At 42.5% G+C, this 18,881-nt stretch overlaps 1 protein-coding gene across 3 annotated transcripts in view; it reads left to right on the top strand.

The window, feature by feature from the left end:
• Window positions 1-7,108, top strand: part of LOC124602802 (prolyl endopeptidase) — a 99,116-nt gene extending 92,008 nt beyond the window's left edge. For all 3 annotated transcript variants that reach the window (XM_047136348.1, XM_047136346.1, XM_047136345.1), the window contains exons 14-15: window positions 3,341-3,409; window positions 3,492-7,108. In XM_047136348.1, coding sequence (XP_046992304.1) covers window positions 3,341-3,409; window positions 3,492-3,557 — 135 coding nt within the window. In that variant the 3' untranslated portion in view covers window positions 3,558-7,108. The remainder of the gene's footprint in view (window positions 1-3,340; window positions 3,410-3,491) is intronic.
• Window positions 7,109-18,881: the final 11,773 nt, after the last annotated feature.

The raw sequence follows: 18,881 nt of genomic DNA, 5'->3' as shown, positions 1-18,881 counted from the left end.
CTCTGTCAAACTCTTCACGCAGTATCGTACCTCCCATTTCGTCTTCATCTACATTCTCTTCCATTTCTATAATATTGCCCTCAAGTATATCGCCCTTGTATAGACCCTCTATATACTCCTTCCACCTTTCTGCTTTCCCTTCTTTGGTTAGAACTGGGTTTCCATCTGAGCTCTTGATATTCATACAAGTGGTTCTCTTTTCTCCAAAGATCTCTTTAATTTTCCTGTAGGCAGTATCTGTCTTACCCTTAGTGAGATAAGCCTCTACATCCTTACATTTATCCTCTAGCCATCCCTGCTTAGCCATTTTGCACTTCCTGTCGATCTCATTTTTGAGACTTTTGTATTCCTTCTTGCATGCATTTTTATATTTTCTCCTTTCATCAGTTAAATTCAATATTTCTTCTGTTACCCAAGGATTTCTTCTAGCCCTAGTCTTTTTACCAACTTGATCCTCTGCTGCCTTCACTACTTCATCCCTCAAAGCTACCCATTCTTCTTCTACTGTACTTCTTTCCCCCACTGCTGTCAATTGTTCCCTTATGCTCTCCCTGAAACTCTGTACAACCTCTGGTTTTGTCAATTTATCCAGATCCCATCTCCTTAAATTCCCACCTTCTTGCAGTTTCTCAGTTTTAATCTACAGTTCATAACCAATAGATTGTGGTCAGAGTCCACATCTGCACATGTCTTACAATATAAAACCTGGTTCCTAAATCTGTCTTACCATTATTTAATCTAGCTGATACCTTATAGTATCTCCGGGATTCTTCCAGGTATACAACGTTCTTTTATGATACTTTAACCAAGTGTTAGCTATGATTAAGTTATGCTCTGTGCAAAATTCTACCAGATGGCTTCCTCTTTCTTTAGCCCCAATCCATATTCACCTACTACGCTTCCTTCTCTCCCTTTTCCTACACTCGAATTCCAGTCACCCGTGACTATTAAATTTTCATCTCCCTTCACTATATGAATAAGTTCTTTTATCTCATCTTACATTTCATCAATTTCTTCATCTGCAGAGCTAGTTGGCATATAAATTTGTACTACTGTAGTAGGCGTGGGCTTCGTGTCTATCTTGGCCACAATAATGCGTTCACTATGCTGTTTGTAGTAGCTTACCCGCACGCCTGTCTTTTTATTCATTATTAAACCTACTCCTGCATTACCCCTATTTGATTTTGTATTTATAACCCTGTATTCACCTGACCAAAAGTCTTGTTCCTCCTGCCACCGAGCTTCAATAATTCCCACTATATCTAACTTTAACCAACCATTTCCCTTTTCAAATTTTCTAACCTACCTGCCCGATTAAGGGATCTGACATTCTACGCTCCGATCCGTAGAACGCCAGTTTTCTTTCTCCTGATAACGACGTCCTCTTGAGCAGTCCCTGTCCGGAGTCCCGAATGGGGGACTATTTTACCTCCGGAATATTTTACCCAAGAGGACGCCACCATCATTTAACCATACAGTAAAGCTGCATGCCCTCGGGAAAAATTACGGCTGTAGTTTCCCCTTGCTTTCAGCCGTTTGCAGTACCAGCAGAGCAAGGCCGTTTCGGTTATTGTTAAAAGGCCAGATCAGTCAATTATTCAGACTGTTGGCCCTGCAACTACTAAAAACGCTGCTGCCACTCTTCAGGAACCACATGTTTGTCTGGCCTCTCAACAGATACCCTTCGTTGTGGTTGCACCTATGGTACGGCCATCTGTATCGCTGAGGCACGCAAGCTTCTCCACCAACGGCAAGGTCCATGGTTCAGTGTCGATATTGTAAATTCAAATATGGATACAGTAATGGAGCAGAGTTGTTCAGGTACGAGTCTGGTCCTTAAGGATTTTAATAAATTTGAGTCTAACTACTAACTCATTGCTGAAATGTTCCTGACAAAATTGCAGTATCCACGAGACTTCTGTATTAATTGGGCATTGAATTGCAACAAAAATGTGCACACAATTAAAATACTAATTTCTCAGAAAATTAGTGTGTGTTAATTAATGAGCCTACAAATATTGGATTGGCTTCTGCATCACACTCCTCAGAATTTTCAGGCTTGACATTAAATGAAAACTTGTCTAAGAATGAAACATAGCTCCATTTGGTTTGCATCCATCTGTAATATTCTTTTGCCAAATGCACGAAGCCACCATATTGTCATGTTAATGGAATGTGCATTGCGGGCTATGTGTGTATAGAGACAAAGTGCATAAAAAGAATTGCCAACAAATTGAATTGAATTGTGTTTTGTTGTGTATGAAAGTCTCAATGCATTTGAGTCGTAGCCTGCTTTGACTTCTGACTGGAAGGAAACAGTTGGTAATAATTTGCTGTCTGTAGCTGCTTATGAGTGATTATTCTGATCTTTAAATACCTCCTATTGCCGCCATCCTCCCCCCCCCCCCCCCCCCCCCCAAAAAAAAAGTTCAAGCACATGACACTACATTTTAGGTAATACTTTGGGATTTGATACTTAATGGCATGACTGACCATTTTTATCTTACCAATTGCTTATCATGCTGCAGATTCCAGTAAAGAACATTATCGGAACATAGCTGAAAGGTGTCGGACACCACTCTTTTTTTTATGCTTTTCAGCTCATTACTTCCCTTACATGACAAGTTTTTTATCCATACACCATTTTTTGTTTGTATGTAGTCAAAATTTTACTGGTTATGGATTATTTTAAAGTTTGCAGAAACTAAACTGAGTAAGATATCAAAAATTAAATTTTATGTATAGTAACTACCCTAAGTTTTCATCTTTTTAGATGCTGTAATATTATAAAGAATGCTGTGTCACAGTTTTGGTGAGAATTTCTTGCAAATTTTCTGCTGATCCTTTGCTATTCATCCTCAGCCATTTGCATGCAGAATGTTGAGGTTTAATGTTCATAACTGTTTGAATATTTGTGTTGTAAAGCTTCTGATACGGTCTAGTGGATAACAGTAGAATACTGATGTCTCAGAAGCTCGTGAAGTCACTTCATATTCCTAACAAAGATGGCACCTTGATGTCCCAGATGTTTCCCAAATAAGAAGCATTTTACTTACTGAAATTTGTACTTCAGTACATAGCAGTTGGTATTAGATGAAAGATGACTGGTTTTAGTGCTCTTGGCTTTCTCATATTAATGTGTGACCATCTTGATGCTGTACATTGCCCACCCTCCCCTAATCAATTCTTGGTAATTACTGGTCTTGATGAAATAAAGGAAAATGGAGCCACCTCGTATGTATTAAATGGAAATAGACATTTAGTGTGGAAACTGGTTGAGCCATCATAACAGGAAAATTAAGAGCATGAAGCAACAGGTTGATTTTCCTTTGTGTTTCAGACAAACCCTCTGCTTATACGTATTGAAACGAAAGCAGGACATGGAGGAGGAAAACCAACAGCCAAACTGGTAAAATTACTAAACATGCTTTATTGAAATTAACACATTCATTAAAATGTAAATGTGCTATTGTAATATTCCTTGTTTCTAGATAGAAGAAAGCACTGACATCTTGTGCTTCTTGGTACAAGCACTTGGACTTGAGTTTAAAAAATGAAGAATCTGTGGTTCATCAGGAGATAATACTACTGAAGATGAAGACTATTTGGAAAGTCCCATCTGCAGAAGATCCTTGTGTACTTACAAGCAGAATTAACCACCATCACATCTGCCAAGGCCTAAGGATTTCTGAGAAGCATTTGATTGTGTGTGTGTGTGTGTGTGTGTGTGTGTGTGTGTGTGTGTGTGTGTGTCAGAGAGGGGGAGAGAGAGAGAGAGAGAGAGAGAGAGAGAGAGAGAGAGAGAGAGAGAGAGTTCAGTTCTGTTTGTCATTGTATGTATGTATAGTGTCGATATTAATTATATTTGACATGCAGATATGCCTCAGAAGGAAACAGTTTTGCCATGCATGTGATGTATGCTATATATTGCATTTTTTTCTGTTGTATGCTGTTTTTTGCAGTGAATCCCAATGTTCGTGAATATTGAAAAAATGATCACATCACGCCATTTATAATGGGGCACTATACTTTGTGTACAGTGCTGAGTATTACACAATACATATTGTAACAGGCGTGTCAAAACTTTGAACTGTTGGCTGTGTAATTTTAGAAGGAAATGGAGATTAATACGCTAGTAATAATTGTTTGTAATGATGCCCCTGAACAAAACAAGTGTTGCATTTTATGGAATATTTATTATTAAGGTGTGGTAATTTTTAGACTGTGGACTTATTTTTGGCACGTCTTTGAGAGAAATGCGTTGAGCTGAAGATACCAAAGGTGTAAAATTTACATTACCTGTAAGGCTTTGTGCACTAGTGCTTCATAACTTCTAAAAGTACAAATTAATGGAGGCTAGGAGGCAGTTATGAACAGTAAAATGATATTCTGTGATGCATTGTTGTTTATGTAATCCATTGCTTTACAATTTCAAAGCAATTAAATAAGTTACTTTTTCCTAACTTCGCAAGATCTCACATTATTTTGCTATAATTAGCTACTGTATTTCGAAATCTATTTGTCCAGAGTTCAGTATTTAAAATTTATATACATTATTTGCTCAATGGCAGTGGTTTTACTGTCAGTCACAAATTATTTATTTATAACAGTGACAAAATGGTACCACTCCCACTCTCGTCTTTGAGCTGTTTGGTGGATTTAAAAGTAATTGCCACAAAATATTAGCTCTTATCTTAAGCTTAACTTTCACCTAGATCTGATGTATATAAAATATCACTAAAAAGCTGCTGTATTTCAAGAAAAAAGTAAACCCTGTGTGTCATAGTATGATGTGTTAGAAGAATTTGACATTAAACTGTCTGTCGGATCACTATAAATAATCATGGCATGTAACATGTGTGCCATGAGAGGGATGTATTTGGAGTAGTTCACAGGTTTGTTGTCTCCTGTTAGGAATGAATTTCTTTTCTTCATTAGTAAGGAAATTTGAGGGACAAAATTTGTTAAATTATTCAGTTGTTAGGTATAGTATGCGATGATATCTGTATTCCTATATTACAATGTCACAAATTTTGGCTTCAAATAGTTTGCGACCTTAAATTGTTGTATATGGGCAAAGAAGTAACAAATGTGTATTTGGTGTGCTTTGTTTTGGTCTCAGTGTAATTTATTGTTGCCATTTTCTTTTGAAAAGTTTGACTAGTAGGAAAACAGTGGTTATCTGTGTTTCATTTTTCATATGGGTCAATCCTGGGTGTTGTACAAGAAGTGGAATGTATCAAAATAACCACCCACAGGCACAATGTGGTGGGGGCACTGAGTGATGGGTAGGCACATCAAGAACTGAAATGTGATGTTTCAGCTTAAAAACTTCCATTTTTCTTCAGGGTTTAATATGTGTGTATTGTTGATATATTTTTAGATTGATGTAACTCGATCTACAGTTCTCATTAATGGTGGGCTGAACTCCATTGGTAACAAGAGCACATTTACCAGAGTACTACTGCCTTTAAAATGAAAATGTGAAAGTTAGTACTGAAAATTCAGTTTCTTTTAATATATTTGGAATACCTTCACTACAAAACCAGACTAAAACAAGAATGATCACAAATTGCACTGGTTTACTATCTGTGGAGTAGAAATTACAAAATTGTTTCCCTCATCTGCAGCTAAGAACGAATTAAAGAAAAGTGGTAGGGAGTTCACAAGTGAATATGGGTGAGGGGCACAACATCTAGATAAGATTATTTTCATTGCATAACGTAGTCACTTGATTGAGAGAGAGAGAGAGAGAGAGAGAGAGAGAGAGAGAGAGAGAGAGAGAGAGAGAGAGAGCGCTAGCTAATTATTGCATGACTCATATTCTCACTGTCAGAACGTATTTGGTTGTCTATTTGTAGGTGATATACTGTAATTCGCTGTTCTGTATGAAGAGTCTGAGTGGATAGTTCAGACAGTGAAGGAGTTCTCCATACTAAGTTTTTCCAGCTAAAATTTACTCATTTAAGATACCTGTAAATTAAATTTCCTTTTACTGGACATTTTGTCGTAGACAATAAATTAAAAATTGTTTTAAACAGGGTTTAGTATCTGATGGAAACTTCCTATGTTTTGCTTCAAAATACGAAGTAACAAAAGTACACTATTCCTTTTCATATGTTCATTGCATGGCAGCTTAATCTTCACGATCTGATTCTTCATCCTTAATTCATTTCTAATTACATATCTAATAGTTTTTGTGTGACTTCTAACACGGGTAGAGATACAGACGTGAAGTTATTGAAATCAGTGCTCCGAAGGTGGAAACTGTAATGTGTACTATGTGCTGTTATATTTAGGCAGAGAGATTTTAAGATTCAGAAGTTTTTCTCTGATTTTTTTAAACTAGTCGTATTGCCTGTAAAATACATGTTTACAAAATTGTAATGCTTATAATGGGTGATAATCGAAGAAGTGGCTTATAAATTTTGTATATATATCAAGTTTAACAAGATACATATGGATTGTCAAGTGCATGTGTCATAGTTAAGAACTTCGCTGTAACAGTTTTCTGTTAATATACATATATATTTTTGGATATATTTGTTGTTTCAGTACAGGTAAGATGCAGTTTCAAGCATGTTAAGAGGCAACTGAACAGGTGCAGTATGCATCTGACTGTGTCAGAAAGCTGTAACATACTACTCAAAAATAACTTTAATGCCAGTTACTCATATCATTGTTAGCTGTTACTAATGTTTTTGTAAGTGGTGATTGTGTCGTCAGTGATGTGTTCCACTGAACTCATAATTGCTAATTTTAGGATGTAGTAATAAATCATTGGTAGGTGAAGCATTAACACTACAGTTTACAAAATAATCTAAACTATTTAGTGTATTACGTCTTTTTGTTTTACTGTATATGTACATGAGACTCCAGTTGGAGATTGTGCAAGAACTTGTTAGTATATTTTTACTTTTGCCAGTGCTACTGGTATGGTTATTGTGCCAGAATTTCTACAGTCCTGTCAATTTGTTAACTATTGATTCCCTTCATACTGGTGTACTTGTAGAGCTAATTCAAATTTAATCAGCCCCTAATGTTGCTGTAACGACAGGGTGACGGTTATTGAACTACATGAAAAAGAAAAAAAGAAAAACGCCATAAATTAGTTACAAACTAAAGTGTGTACTCACTTTATTCAAAATGTAAACATCACTACAGATTTTTGGCTCTAGTTAGGACTTCTTGGATTTGTTGCCATCATTGACGATGTGGCGCAGACGAATAGTGAAATTATGCACGACCTGCTGAAGTGTGGAACATCAGTGATCTCCTGAATAGCTGTTTTCAGCTCAGCAATGGTTTTTGGGGTTGTTGCTCTACAACTTGTCTTCTATGTAGCCCCCACAAAAAGGAGACACGTGTTCAGATCAAGAGAATATGATGGTCAATCAAGGCCAATGCCAGTGGCCTCTGGGTACCCTACAGCCAGAATGCAGTCCCCGAAGTTCTCCTCCAGGACATTAAACACTCTCCTTCTATGATGGCATTGAGCTCAGTCTTGTATGAACCACATCATGTCGAAATTAGGGTTACTTTGGGTAATAGGGATGAAATCATCTTCCAGAATCTTCACATACCGTTCAGTAGTCACCACTCCATCAAGGAATATCGCGCCAGTTATTCCGTGACTGGGCATTGCACACCACAAAGTCATCCATTGAGAATGAAGAGACTTCTTGATAGTGAAATGCGGATTCTCTGTCCTGCAGATGCACCAATTTTATTGACGAACCCATCTAAATGAAAGTGGACTTCGTCACTAAACCAAAGATACCAATTCACATCATGTCCTGCAGTCAACCATGCTTTTTGAATGTCCTAACACAAACCATTCAGAAATTATGATTTTTATTTAATATATTTCAATAACTGTCACCCTGTATAATCATTTACCACCAGTGTTGTGTCTAGACAAGACAGCCTAGACACAATGAGAGGAAGCCGAAAGGCACGCGCTAAGCTAAAGCAGGATGGCGTGAGGTCTGAAACAGGATACGTAATGAATGCTATAAAGAAAAGTACATAGCTTCTGGAATACTTAACTTTAATCCATCCTTTTGGTCCATCTGGAGATTGTGGCGATACAAGTGAGACTCTTTAGATACATGCAATGTTACTAATGGCGCCTTGCTAGGTCATAGCCATTGACTTAGCTGAAGGCTATTCTAACTATCTGCTCGGCAAAGGAGCGAGGCTTCGTCAGTGTAGTCGCTAGCTACGTCGTCCGTACAACTGGGGCGAGTGCTAGTCAGTCTCTCGAGACCTGCCTTGTGGTGGCGCTCGGTCTGCGATCACACAGTGGCGACACACGGGTCCGACATGTACTAATGGACCGCGGCCGATTTAAAACTACCACCTAGCAAGTGTGGTGTCTGGCGGTGACACCACAACCAGAATACACAAAGCCCTGTCCTTACATTCATTCTTGTAGTTTTGTGCTAGTATTTTGTCAGTTGTAATTCAGTTTTCTTCTTCATGTGCTTCTCTCTATTTCTTTCTACTTACTACTACGTCTCATTGAGTGAATCAGTTTGTGGTGATTTGTGGTCATTTACAGTCTCCTTCAGCCATCTCTCTACTTTTTCCCCTCAGTTCTGCAACAGTATGCTGCCTCTGTAAAACTTAATTTTCTCATGTTTACAGATAAATTCTGTGTCCTTCTATCACAACACCAATCTTCTACATGGCTGTCATATCATCCATCTACTTGCTGTATTTATTACAGATGTGTCAAACTTTGTCACCCATGTAAAGTATACAGTTGCAGAGACAAATATATGCATACTTTCTTCTGTGTTGCTTCAGATGGCAGTCAGAAATTTACTTGTACAAGCAGCCATTAATAATAACCATGCAGATCTGAAACCACTGGCATCAGGCCATTGACACTAGTATTACATGGATGTTCCATGAGGACTAGTCATTTTCATTCATAATGTTCACAATAAATACACTAATCAGAACTTTTCATTTGCACATTTGGTGCTGTTATTGTTGATTTTTGGTTAAGTGAATGTTATAGGGATTGCTCTTATATGATGGTTTGCTAGCCATGTGTGCAATATTCTCATTTATTTGGCAAATCTGCATTGGTACATGGTACAAGTATTTGCAGTGGAAAAATTAATGAAATAATACAGAGTTCCAGAAGTCTTATTCTGCATTTAGTGACAAAATTTGTCATTTTACATTCCTTCGACATTGTCTGAACTGCTTGGCCTCTCTCCCAGTTACCATTTCAGAGTTCACAACACCTATATTTTAGTCAAATTTATATAACTTTCATGTTTAGTGTGTTAGATTGATAAATTTATCAGCAATAAATTAAATGCCATCAAGTTCAGGACATTTTCTTCCCAGATGCAATTTATGGGTCAAAGAAGTTAAATGAAATGCTTTTTTTATTTGTTAATTTATTGTGGGTGTGCTATGTTTCTTCGTAATTCAAGCATCCTACGTGTATGAATTTTTTGAAACTGAAGAATACCTCAGGTCTGTCGCATGTATAAATGGTAACATTTTAAAAGTGCTTTAAAGAACTGTTATGTACTTAATGAAATACACACAATCTGTAAACTGAGGGAGTTTTGATAAAATATACTTTATTTTGTACATATGTACTCTGTATTATACAGATATTAAAACAAATAAAAATTCATAAAGGATTTTCATACATTTTAACAGCAGTTTTATGCAAAATAAAAAGCAGTAGCAGTGACAGTAAGTGTTTTTATTAATGACAAAAACTTCCTTAGTGACAAAAACTTCCTTAGTGAACACAACCATATACTGTTTTCCCTTTAAATGTGCTGAACATTGGTAACTGTAAAGAATGTAGACTTACAACAATGACATCAGTTCTGAAACTACTGTTAAGTTTGGATTCCCAACTGTAAGTGTTCTATCAGCAGAGATCTTTCCTATGGTTGTTGTCTCCCTCTGAGAGATACCAGTCTTCCGAAACCCAGTCTCTCATCTTTCAATGTTTAAAAAAGTTGAAGACAGAGTGAATCACAGTGAAGGTTAGTCACATTCATTTTGATATGACATAAATGTGGTTGTATACCTTACACAGTGGCCAAAGCTCAGCCTAATTATTCTGAAATATTCTATTGCATATGTTTCTAGAAAAATTACTGAAGAAGGGGCAATGTTATTACAGTATTTGCTACATGTGATGGATTGCCATGATAATCAGTATTTCAGTGTGTGCTTTATCGTCTGACACCTTAAATGTGGAATTTCTGGGATCTGATATATGATAAGTTATTGTAATGGCTTCTGCATGTCAGTCACCGTGAGAAGATACAGGTGACTTTAATGTGTCTCATAGTGCTAAGCAGAGTTTCCTTTTGCACTCAAAGCTTCCACATGCTGCTACTCCCACTAGATGTCTTGATTTCTGGAAGCCAACATTAATGTGGGAGTAAGACAGTCTAAGGATTCAGAGGAGTGAGTTTTACAAAAGATAAAATCCATGGTTCCTATTTTCTTCTGTACCGGATAAAAAAGAGGAGGTGTTAGATAACCTAATGACAGCAGGGAAGTTATGATTTTGGTAAGAAGGACAGTTGTGGCATATGGCCAAGTTATGTTCAGTGGGAGATGCAAAAATATTGTAGTATAATATGAAATTCCTCAACAAGAAAAGAAATTTTTTTGCTCATGGAAGAATTTTCGTAATCAATCATTCTAGTAAACTGGTTATACTACTTTCATGTTTGTGTGAACTCGTAGGTAAGTTCATTCATGAAAAGACACCTCCATTTTTTAATGATAAAAAGCGTGTCATATTTGATTGTTGTGCTCTTATCTAGGCTTAATACAAGGGAAATAGCAGTGTTGCTTTCGTGAAAGTATGTTGTAAGCCATATTTTAGAATATAGTGTATTGAGATTCAAAAGGTGTTCTCTGCATTATTTATTTCATGAATGGACCTATTGTTTTAGATAAGCATCCACTCATACCAAGAAAGAAAAGGAAAAGCAACGAGAAAGAGGTCATACGGACAACTAAATGTGCATGAAATGAAATGTTGAGATTGTGGAAAATGAGGTCTCCAAACTAGGTGGCTCATTGGATCAGACACTATTTATTGAAAAATATGTTTTCTATGTGCCTTCTTTAATTACATTGTGCATATTAGATATGTTGGCAGCTGTCTATTGTGGTGTGGTTCCCTGACTCATAACAGTTACTACCCACACAATTCTTTTCACAAAAGGTGCCACAGGGTTGTCAAGAGTTCTGGAAATCAAGGAAATTGGGGAATATCAGAGAATTTAAGATGTGTCAGGGAAATAACAGAGAAATTTGGAAGAAAAACTGGAAAAATCTCGTTTGTTTCAGTAGCATGAAATTGTTTACTGAGAGGTCATGCTTCGTCACTGGCTGAACGCAGCTGAGTACGTGTGCTGCTTCCCTACTCTCTTTCTGTGCCTTTTCATTATCTATCCTCTAAGATAAGTCGTAGGGCCAGTATTGCGTCATGTGTTCCAACATTTCTATGCAGTCCAAACTGATTTTCTCAGAGGTCGTCTTCCATCATTTTTCCATTTGTCTGTAAAGAATTTGTGTTAGTATTTTGCAGCCATGACTTATTAAACTGATAGTTAAGTAATTTTCACACCTGTCAACACTTGATTTCTTTGGGATTGGAATTATTATATTCTTCTTGAAGTCTGAGGGTATTTTGCCTGTCCCATACATCTTGCTCACCAGATGTTACGAGTTTTGTCTGGGCTGGCTCTCCCAAGGGTCCCCCTGCGGGTCCGGGGATTAGAATAGGCCCGCGATATTCCTGCCTGTCGTAAGAGGCGACTAAAAGGAGTCCATCCCCCTCACGGGGGTAGTTCGCGCCTGCGTCCAGAGACGGACGGTTCCACGACCTATCATCGTGGTCCTTTTGGTTTTTTCACTTCTCGTTTCTTCCTTCCTTTTGTTGGTTCCTTTCTTTGCTCTTCTCCACCTCACTGTCTTCCTTACTCTTTCCCTTGCCTTCTCCTTGCCTTCTCATTGCCTTTTTCTCCTTGCCTTCTCATTGCCTTTTTCTCCTTGCCTTCTCATTGCCTTTTTCTCCTTGCCTTCTCATTGCCTTCTTATTGCCTTCTTCCCCTTGCTTTCTCATTGCCTTCTTCTCCTTGCCTTCTCTGGTCTCCGCCTCGGCGTTTGAGACAGTCTGTCCTCTTTCTCCCTCTCTCTCTTCTTTTTCCTCTTCTTCCTTCCTCCCTGTGCGTGCCTGAAGGCCGACCCATGCGTTCGCACGCGTAGCCGGTGACGGGGTAACGCGTAAGTCCCCGCCCTGGGTAGACATGTAAGGCACGCGTGTACCCCCTGGTAAAGGCCAGGCCCGGGGAGGGGTGATTGCCTGAGCTGATACCTTCTGACCATGCCGATTGGTCCCTCCGTCTGTTTCTCGGGAGGTGTGACCTGAGGTGTAAACATTCACCTAAGGCGGGAGTGCCCTCTGAGAGGGTCCCCACAAGGAAGGAGCGCGCCATCGGAGACGCTGGCAATCATGGGGGATTCCTCCGCAATGGATTCTACTCCATCTCTTTCGACTTCGACCCAAAAACGGAAACGTGACCAGCCAACAGTGACAAAAGTACTACCGCCTGCCCCACAGTTCCTAGTAGTTTCTCGAACTGAGGACGGAAAGGATTTTTCCTCTGTCAACCCTTTCGTTATTCAGAAGGGCGTAGATGCCATAGCCGGATCTGTCAAATCCTGTACCAGGTTGCGTAACGGCACCTTATTACTAGAAACTGAGAATGCCTTTCAGGCACAAAAACTGCTTCGGGCCACCCTCCTGTACACGTTCCCTGTCCGGGTGGAGGCCCACCGAACTTTGAATTCGTCTCGTGGTGTGGTCTATACTGGCTCCCTCGACGGATTGACTGACGAGGAGCTTCAATCATTCCTCGCTGAGCAGGGCGTGACGGCTGTCCATAGGGTCATGAAAAAGGTCAACAATGACCTTGTACCGACCCGGACAATTTTCTTGACCTTCGATAGTGTTAAGCTGCCATCGCGCATCAAGGCGGGCTACGAGGTTATTTCTGTTCGCCCCTATATCCCGACACCTACGCGCTGCTACCAGTGTCAGCGTTTCAATCACACTCGACAGTCTTGTTCCAATGCGGCTAAATGTGTCACCTGTGGCAGGGATGCCCATGAGGGTGACTGTCCACCTCCGTCTCCTCGTTGTGTGAACTGTCAGGGTGACCATGCAGCATCCTCCCGCGACTGTCCTGTCTATAAGGAAGAACGCTGTATCCAGGAAATTCGGGTCAAAGAGAAAGTGTCCACCTCGGCTGCTCGCAAGCTATTGGCTAGTAGGAAGCCCACGCTGCTCCCAGCGGGGAAATACAGTACTGTCCTCGCCTCTCCTCGGACTACCCGGGAGGTAGCAACCCAGACATGCGATCTGACCTTCAGCACCACGGTCGTCCGTTCGGCCAGTGCTAAGATCGCGCGGTCGACGTCTCTTCTTCCTGCCATCACCCCACAGACACGAGCACCTTCCTCAGCTTCTGCTAAGACGAAGACATCGAAGTCAGATGCACGGGCCTTCAAGAAGGAACCATCCCGTGCAGACTTCCTCCGTACCTCGACCTCCCAGCCTTCGACCGGTACTTCCACTACACGTCCTTCCAAAAAGGCGCATAGGAAGCACAGTTCTCCTTCTCCGCCACGGCGCTTTTCTTCTCCTGCGCCACCCAGCGGTTGCCGCCCCAGGCTGTCATCCGTTTCGCCTGGCCGCACCGCTGGTAGCCGTACATCTGGCCGTTCACTGGCGGAGGAAGCTCCCCCTCTCGGCCATCCTCCCGAGATGGCCGATGACCCTATAGACCCAATGGACAATGACTGTCCGCCTACTGATAGCGGCGGCAGTGCTCGCTCGAAGCCAGGCCCTAAGCGGCCTTCGAGGTGACCACTTCTCTCATCTTCCTTTTCTTACGATGGCACTTATTCACTGGAATATTCGCAGCATTCGCTCCAACCGAGAGGACTTGAAGTTGCTGCTCCGCTTGCACCGTCCGCTCGTCGTAGCCCTCCAGGAAACGAAGCTACGCCCATGCGATCAAATTGCCTTGGCACACTACACCTCTGTGCGTTTTGACCTACCCCCTGTGGTAGATATCCCAGCTCATGGAGGGGTTATGTTGCTGGTCCGGGATGATATTTACTACGATCCCATCACGATGCACACCGGCCTGCAGGCAGTTGCCATCCGCATTACTCTCCCCACTTTTACGTTTTCCTTTTGTACCGTTTACACTCCATCGTCATCTGCCGTTACCAGGGCAGACGTGATGCAACTTATTGCTCAGCTACCTGCACCATTTTTGTTAACTGGAGACTTCAATGCCCACCATCCCCTTTGGGGCTCTCCAGCATCCTGCCCGAGGGGCTCCTTGTTAGCAGACCTTTTCAACCAGCTCGATCTTGTCTGCCTCAATACTGGCGCCCCTACTTTTCTTTCGGACACATCTCACACCTATTCCCATTTAGACCTCTCTATATGTACTCCCCAACTTGCACGCCGGTTTGAGTGGTATGCACTTTCTGATACCTATTCGAGCGACCACTTCCCGTGTGTTATCCATCTCCTGCAGCATAACCCCTCTCCGTGCTTCTCTAATTGGACCATCTCCAAGGCAGACTGGGGGCTCTTCTCTTCCAGGGCGACCTTTCAGGATCAAACCTTTACAAGCTGCGATCGTCAGGTCACACACCTCACGGAAGTCATTCTCGCTGCTGCTGAATATTCCATCCCTCACCCTCCTTCTTCTCCACGTCGCGTACCGGTCCCCTGGTGGACCGCAGCATGTAGAGACGCTTTACGTGCCCGTCGACGTGCTTTACGCACTTTTAAACGCCACCCTACAGTGGCGAATTGTATCAATTATAAACGATTACGTGCTCAGTGCCGTCGTATTATCAAAGAAAGCAAGAAAGCCAGCTGGGCTGCTTTCACAAGCACCTTCAACAGTTTTACTCCTTCTTCTGTTGTCTGGGGTAGCCTGCGCCGGCTATCTGGCACTAAGGTCCACTCACCAGTTTCTGGCTTGAAGGTCGCGAATGACGTCCTTGTGGCCCCTGAGGCTGTCTCCAATGCCTTCGGCCGCTTTTTCGCAGAGGTTTCGAGCTCCGCTCATTACCACCCTGCCTTCCTCCCCCGCAAACAGGCAGAGGAGGCTAGGCCACTTAACTTCCGCTCCTCGAATTGTGAAAGTTATAATGCCCCATTCACCATGCGGGAACTCGAAAACGCACTTGGCCGATCACGGTCCTCTGCTCCAGGGCCAGATTCTATTCATATTCAGATGCTGAAGAACCTTTCTCCTGCGGGTAAAGGTTTTCTTCTTCGTACATACAATCGCATCTGGATTGAGGGACATGTTCCCGCATGCTGGCGCGAGTCTATTGTTGTCCCGATTCCTAAGCCGGGGAAGGACAAGCACTTGCCTTCCAGTTATCGACCTATCTCGCTTACCAGCTGTGTCTGTAAAGTGATGGAGCGAATGGTTAACTCTCGATTGGTTTGGCTGCTCGAGTCTCGACGCCTACTTACCAATGTACAATGTGGATTTCGTAGGCGCCGCTCTGCTGTTGACCATCTGGTTACCTTGTCGACCTTCATTATGAATAACTTCTTGCGGAAGCGCCCGACCGCGGCTGTGTTCTTTGATTTGGAGAAGGCTTACGACACCTGTTGGAAGGCGGGCATCCTCCGCACCATGCATACATGGGGCCTTCGCGGTCGCCTCCCTCTCTTTATTCGTTCCTTTTTAATGGATCGACAGTTCAGGGTACGTGTGGGTTCTGTCCTGTCTGACACCTTTCGCCAGGAGAATGGGGTGCCACAGGGCTCAGTTTTAAGCGTCGCTCTCTTCGCCATCGCGATCAATCCAATAATGGATTGCCTCCCAGCTGATGTATCAGGCTCCCTTTTCGTGGACGATTTTACCATCTATTGCAGCGCGCAGTGTACACGTGTCCTGGAGCGCTGTCTTCAGCGTTCTCTTGACCGTCTTTACTCCTGGAGTGTCGCCAATGGCTTCCGTTTTTCTGCCGAGAAGACGGTCTGTATTAACTTCTGGCGATACAAAGAGTTTCTCCCACCGTCCTTAAGACTCGGTCCCGTTGCTCTCCCAATCGTGGAGACAACCAAATTTTTAGGCCTTACATTTGACAGGAAACTTAGCTGGTCTCCACATGTGTCATATTTGGCCGCCCATTGTACCCGTTCTTTAAATGTCCTCCGTGTTCTCAGTGGTCTGTCGTGGGGAGCGGATCGAACCGTCCTACTTCGTCTATATCGGTCGATCGTCCGCTCCAAGCTGGATTATGGGAGCTTCGTATACTCCTCTGCACGGCCATCCATCTTACGCCGCCTCAACTCCATACAACATCGGGGTTTACGACTTGCGATCGGAGCATTTTATACCAGTCCCGTAGAGAGTCTTCATGCTGACGCTGGCGAATTGCCACTCACCTACCGGCGCGATATACTGCTTTGTCGGTATGCCTGTCGGCTACTGTCAATGCCCGACCATCCGTCTTATCGTTCCTTTTTTGACGACTCTCTTGACCGTCAATACGGTTTGTATGTCTCTGCCCTGCTACCCCCTGGCGTTCGCTTTCGTCGCCTCCTTCAACACCTTACTTTTTCCCTCCCTGCAACCTTTCGAGTGGGCGAGAGCCGCACGCCACCTTGGCTCCAGGCTCAGGTCCGCGTTCACCTTGACCTCAGCTCGCTCCCAAAAGAGGTCACTCCCAGTTCGGTCTACCACTCCCGTTTTTTGGAACTTCGTTCGAAGTTCATCGACATGACTTTCATTTATACAGATGGCTCTAAGACCAATGACGGGGTCGGGTGTTCCTTTATTGTCGAGGCACAAAGTTTCAAATACCGGCTCCATGGCCATTGTTCGGTCTTCACAGCTGAGCTCTTTGCCCTCTACCAGGCTGTTCTTTACATCTGCCGCCACCGACATTCTGCTTATGTCATCTGCTCAGATTCCCTGAGCGCCATCCAGAGCCTCAGTGATCCGTACCCGGTTCACCCCTTCGTACACCGGATCCAACGCTCTCTTCAGCAGCTGGCGGACGTCGGTTCTCCAGTTAGCTTTATGTGGGTTCCTGGCCATGTCGGTATCCCTGGGAACGAAGCTGCAGATGCCGCGGCCAAGGCTGCGGTCCTCCAGCCTCGGACAGCTTCTTGTTGTGTCCCTTTGTCCGATTTTAGCAGGGTGATTTGTCGGCGCATCTTATCTCTGTGGCATGCCGATTGGGCTGCACTTACCGACAACAAGCTTCGGGCCTTAAAACCTCTTCCCGTGGCTTGGACGTCCTCCTCACGCCCTTCTCGGCGGGAGGAGGTCGTTTTAGCCCGGTTAAGAATTGGACACTGCCGGTTCAGCCATCGCCATCTGCTGACGGCTGCGCCGGCGCCGTTCTGCCCATGTGGGCACTTGCTGACGGTTAGACACATTTTAATGTCCTGTCCAGATCTTAACACACTGCGCCTCGATCTTAACCTGCCAAATACTTTCGATGCCATTTTAGCGGATGACCCACGAGCAGCTGCTCGTGTTCTTCGTTTTATCAATTTGACAAACCTCGCTAAGGACATTTGATGATGCTGTTTTTTAATCCTATGCCTGTCAGTCTGTCTTTTATCGTGTTTTCCCTTTTAGTTGTTGTGGTCAACTTGTGCCCCGCGGTGCATTCTTAGAGTAGTCAGGGCGCTAATGACCATTGAAGTTGTGCGCCCTAAAACCACAAAAAAAAAAAAAAAAATCCCAAGGGTATTAGTAGTTCTAATGGAATGTTGTCTACTCCCAGCACCTTGTTTCTGTACGTCTTTCAGTGCTCTGTCAAACTCTTCCCCCAGTATCGTATTTCGCATTTCATCTTCATCTACGTCCTCTTCCATTACTCTCAAACACGTCGCCCTCGTATAGATCCTCTATATACTCCTTCCCCCTTCTGCCTTCCCTTCTTTGCCTAAAACTGGTTATCTATCTAAGCTCTTGATATTCATACAAGTGGTTCTCTTTTCTCCAAAGGCCTCTTTAATTTTTCCGTAGGCAGTATCTATCTTCCCCACCCCCAGTGATACATCCTTCTACATCCTTACATTTGTCCTATAGCCATCCCTGCTTAGCCATTTTGCACTTCATATCGATCACATTTTTGAGACATTTGTATTCATTTTTGCCTGCTTCATTTACTGCATTTTTATGCTTCCTCCTTTCATCAATTAGATTCAATATATCTTCTGTTACTCAAGGATTTCTTCTAGCCCTAATCTTTTTACCTGCTTGATCCTCTGGTGCCTTCACTAATTTATCTCTCAAAGATACCCATTCTTCTCCGACTAAATTTCTTCCCCCCATTCTTGTCAATCATTCCCTAATGCTCTCCCTGAAACTCCCTACAACCTCTGGTTCTGTCAGTTTATCTAGGTCCCATCTCCTTAAATTCCCATCTTTTTGCAGTTTCTTCAGTTTTAATCTACAGCTCATAACCAATAAATTGTGGTCAGAGTCCACATCTGCCCCTGGACATGTCTTACAATTTAAAACCTGGTTCCTGAATCTGTCTTACCATTACATTATCTGTCTGAAACCTTCCAGTGTCTCCAGGCCTCTTCCACATATAGGACCTTCTTTCATGGTTCTTAAAGCAAGAAGGGTCAGCTATAATTAAGTTATGCTCTGTGCAAAATTCTACCAGGCAGCTGCTTCTTTCATTTCTTACCCCATTCCATATTCACTTACTACGTTTCCTTCTCTTCCTTTTCCTACTGTCGAATTCCAGTCCCCCATGATTATTAAATTTTTGTCTCCCTTCACTATCTGAAT

The sequence above is a fragment of the Schistocerca americana genome, chromosome 1 (assembly GCF_021461395.2).
Source record: "Schistocerca americana isolate TAMUIC-IGC-003095 chromosome 1, iqSchAmer2.1, whole genome shotgun sequence".
Classification (NCBI taxonomy): Eukaryota; Metazoa; Arthropoda; class Insecta; order Orthoptera; family Acrididae; genus Schistocerca; species Schistocerca americana.
This window is presented reverse-complemented; position numbering and strand designations above follow the sequence as displayed.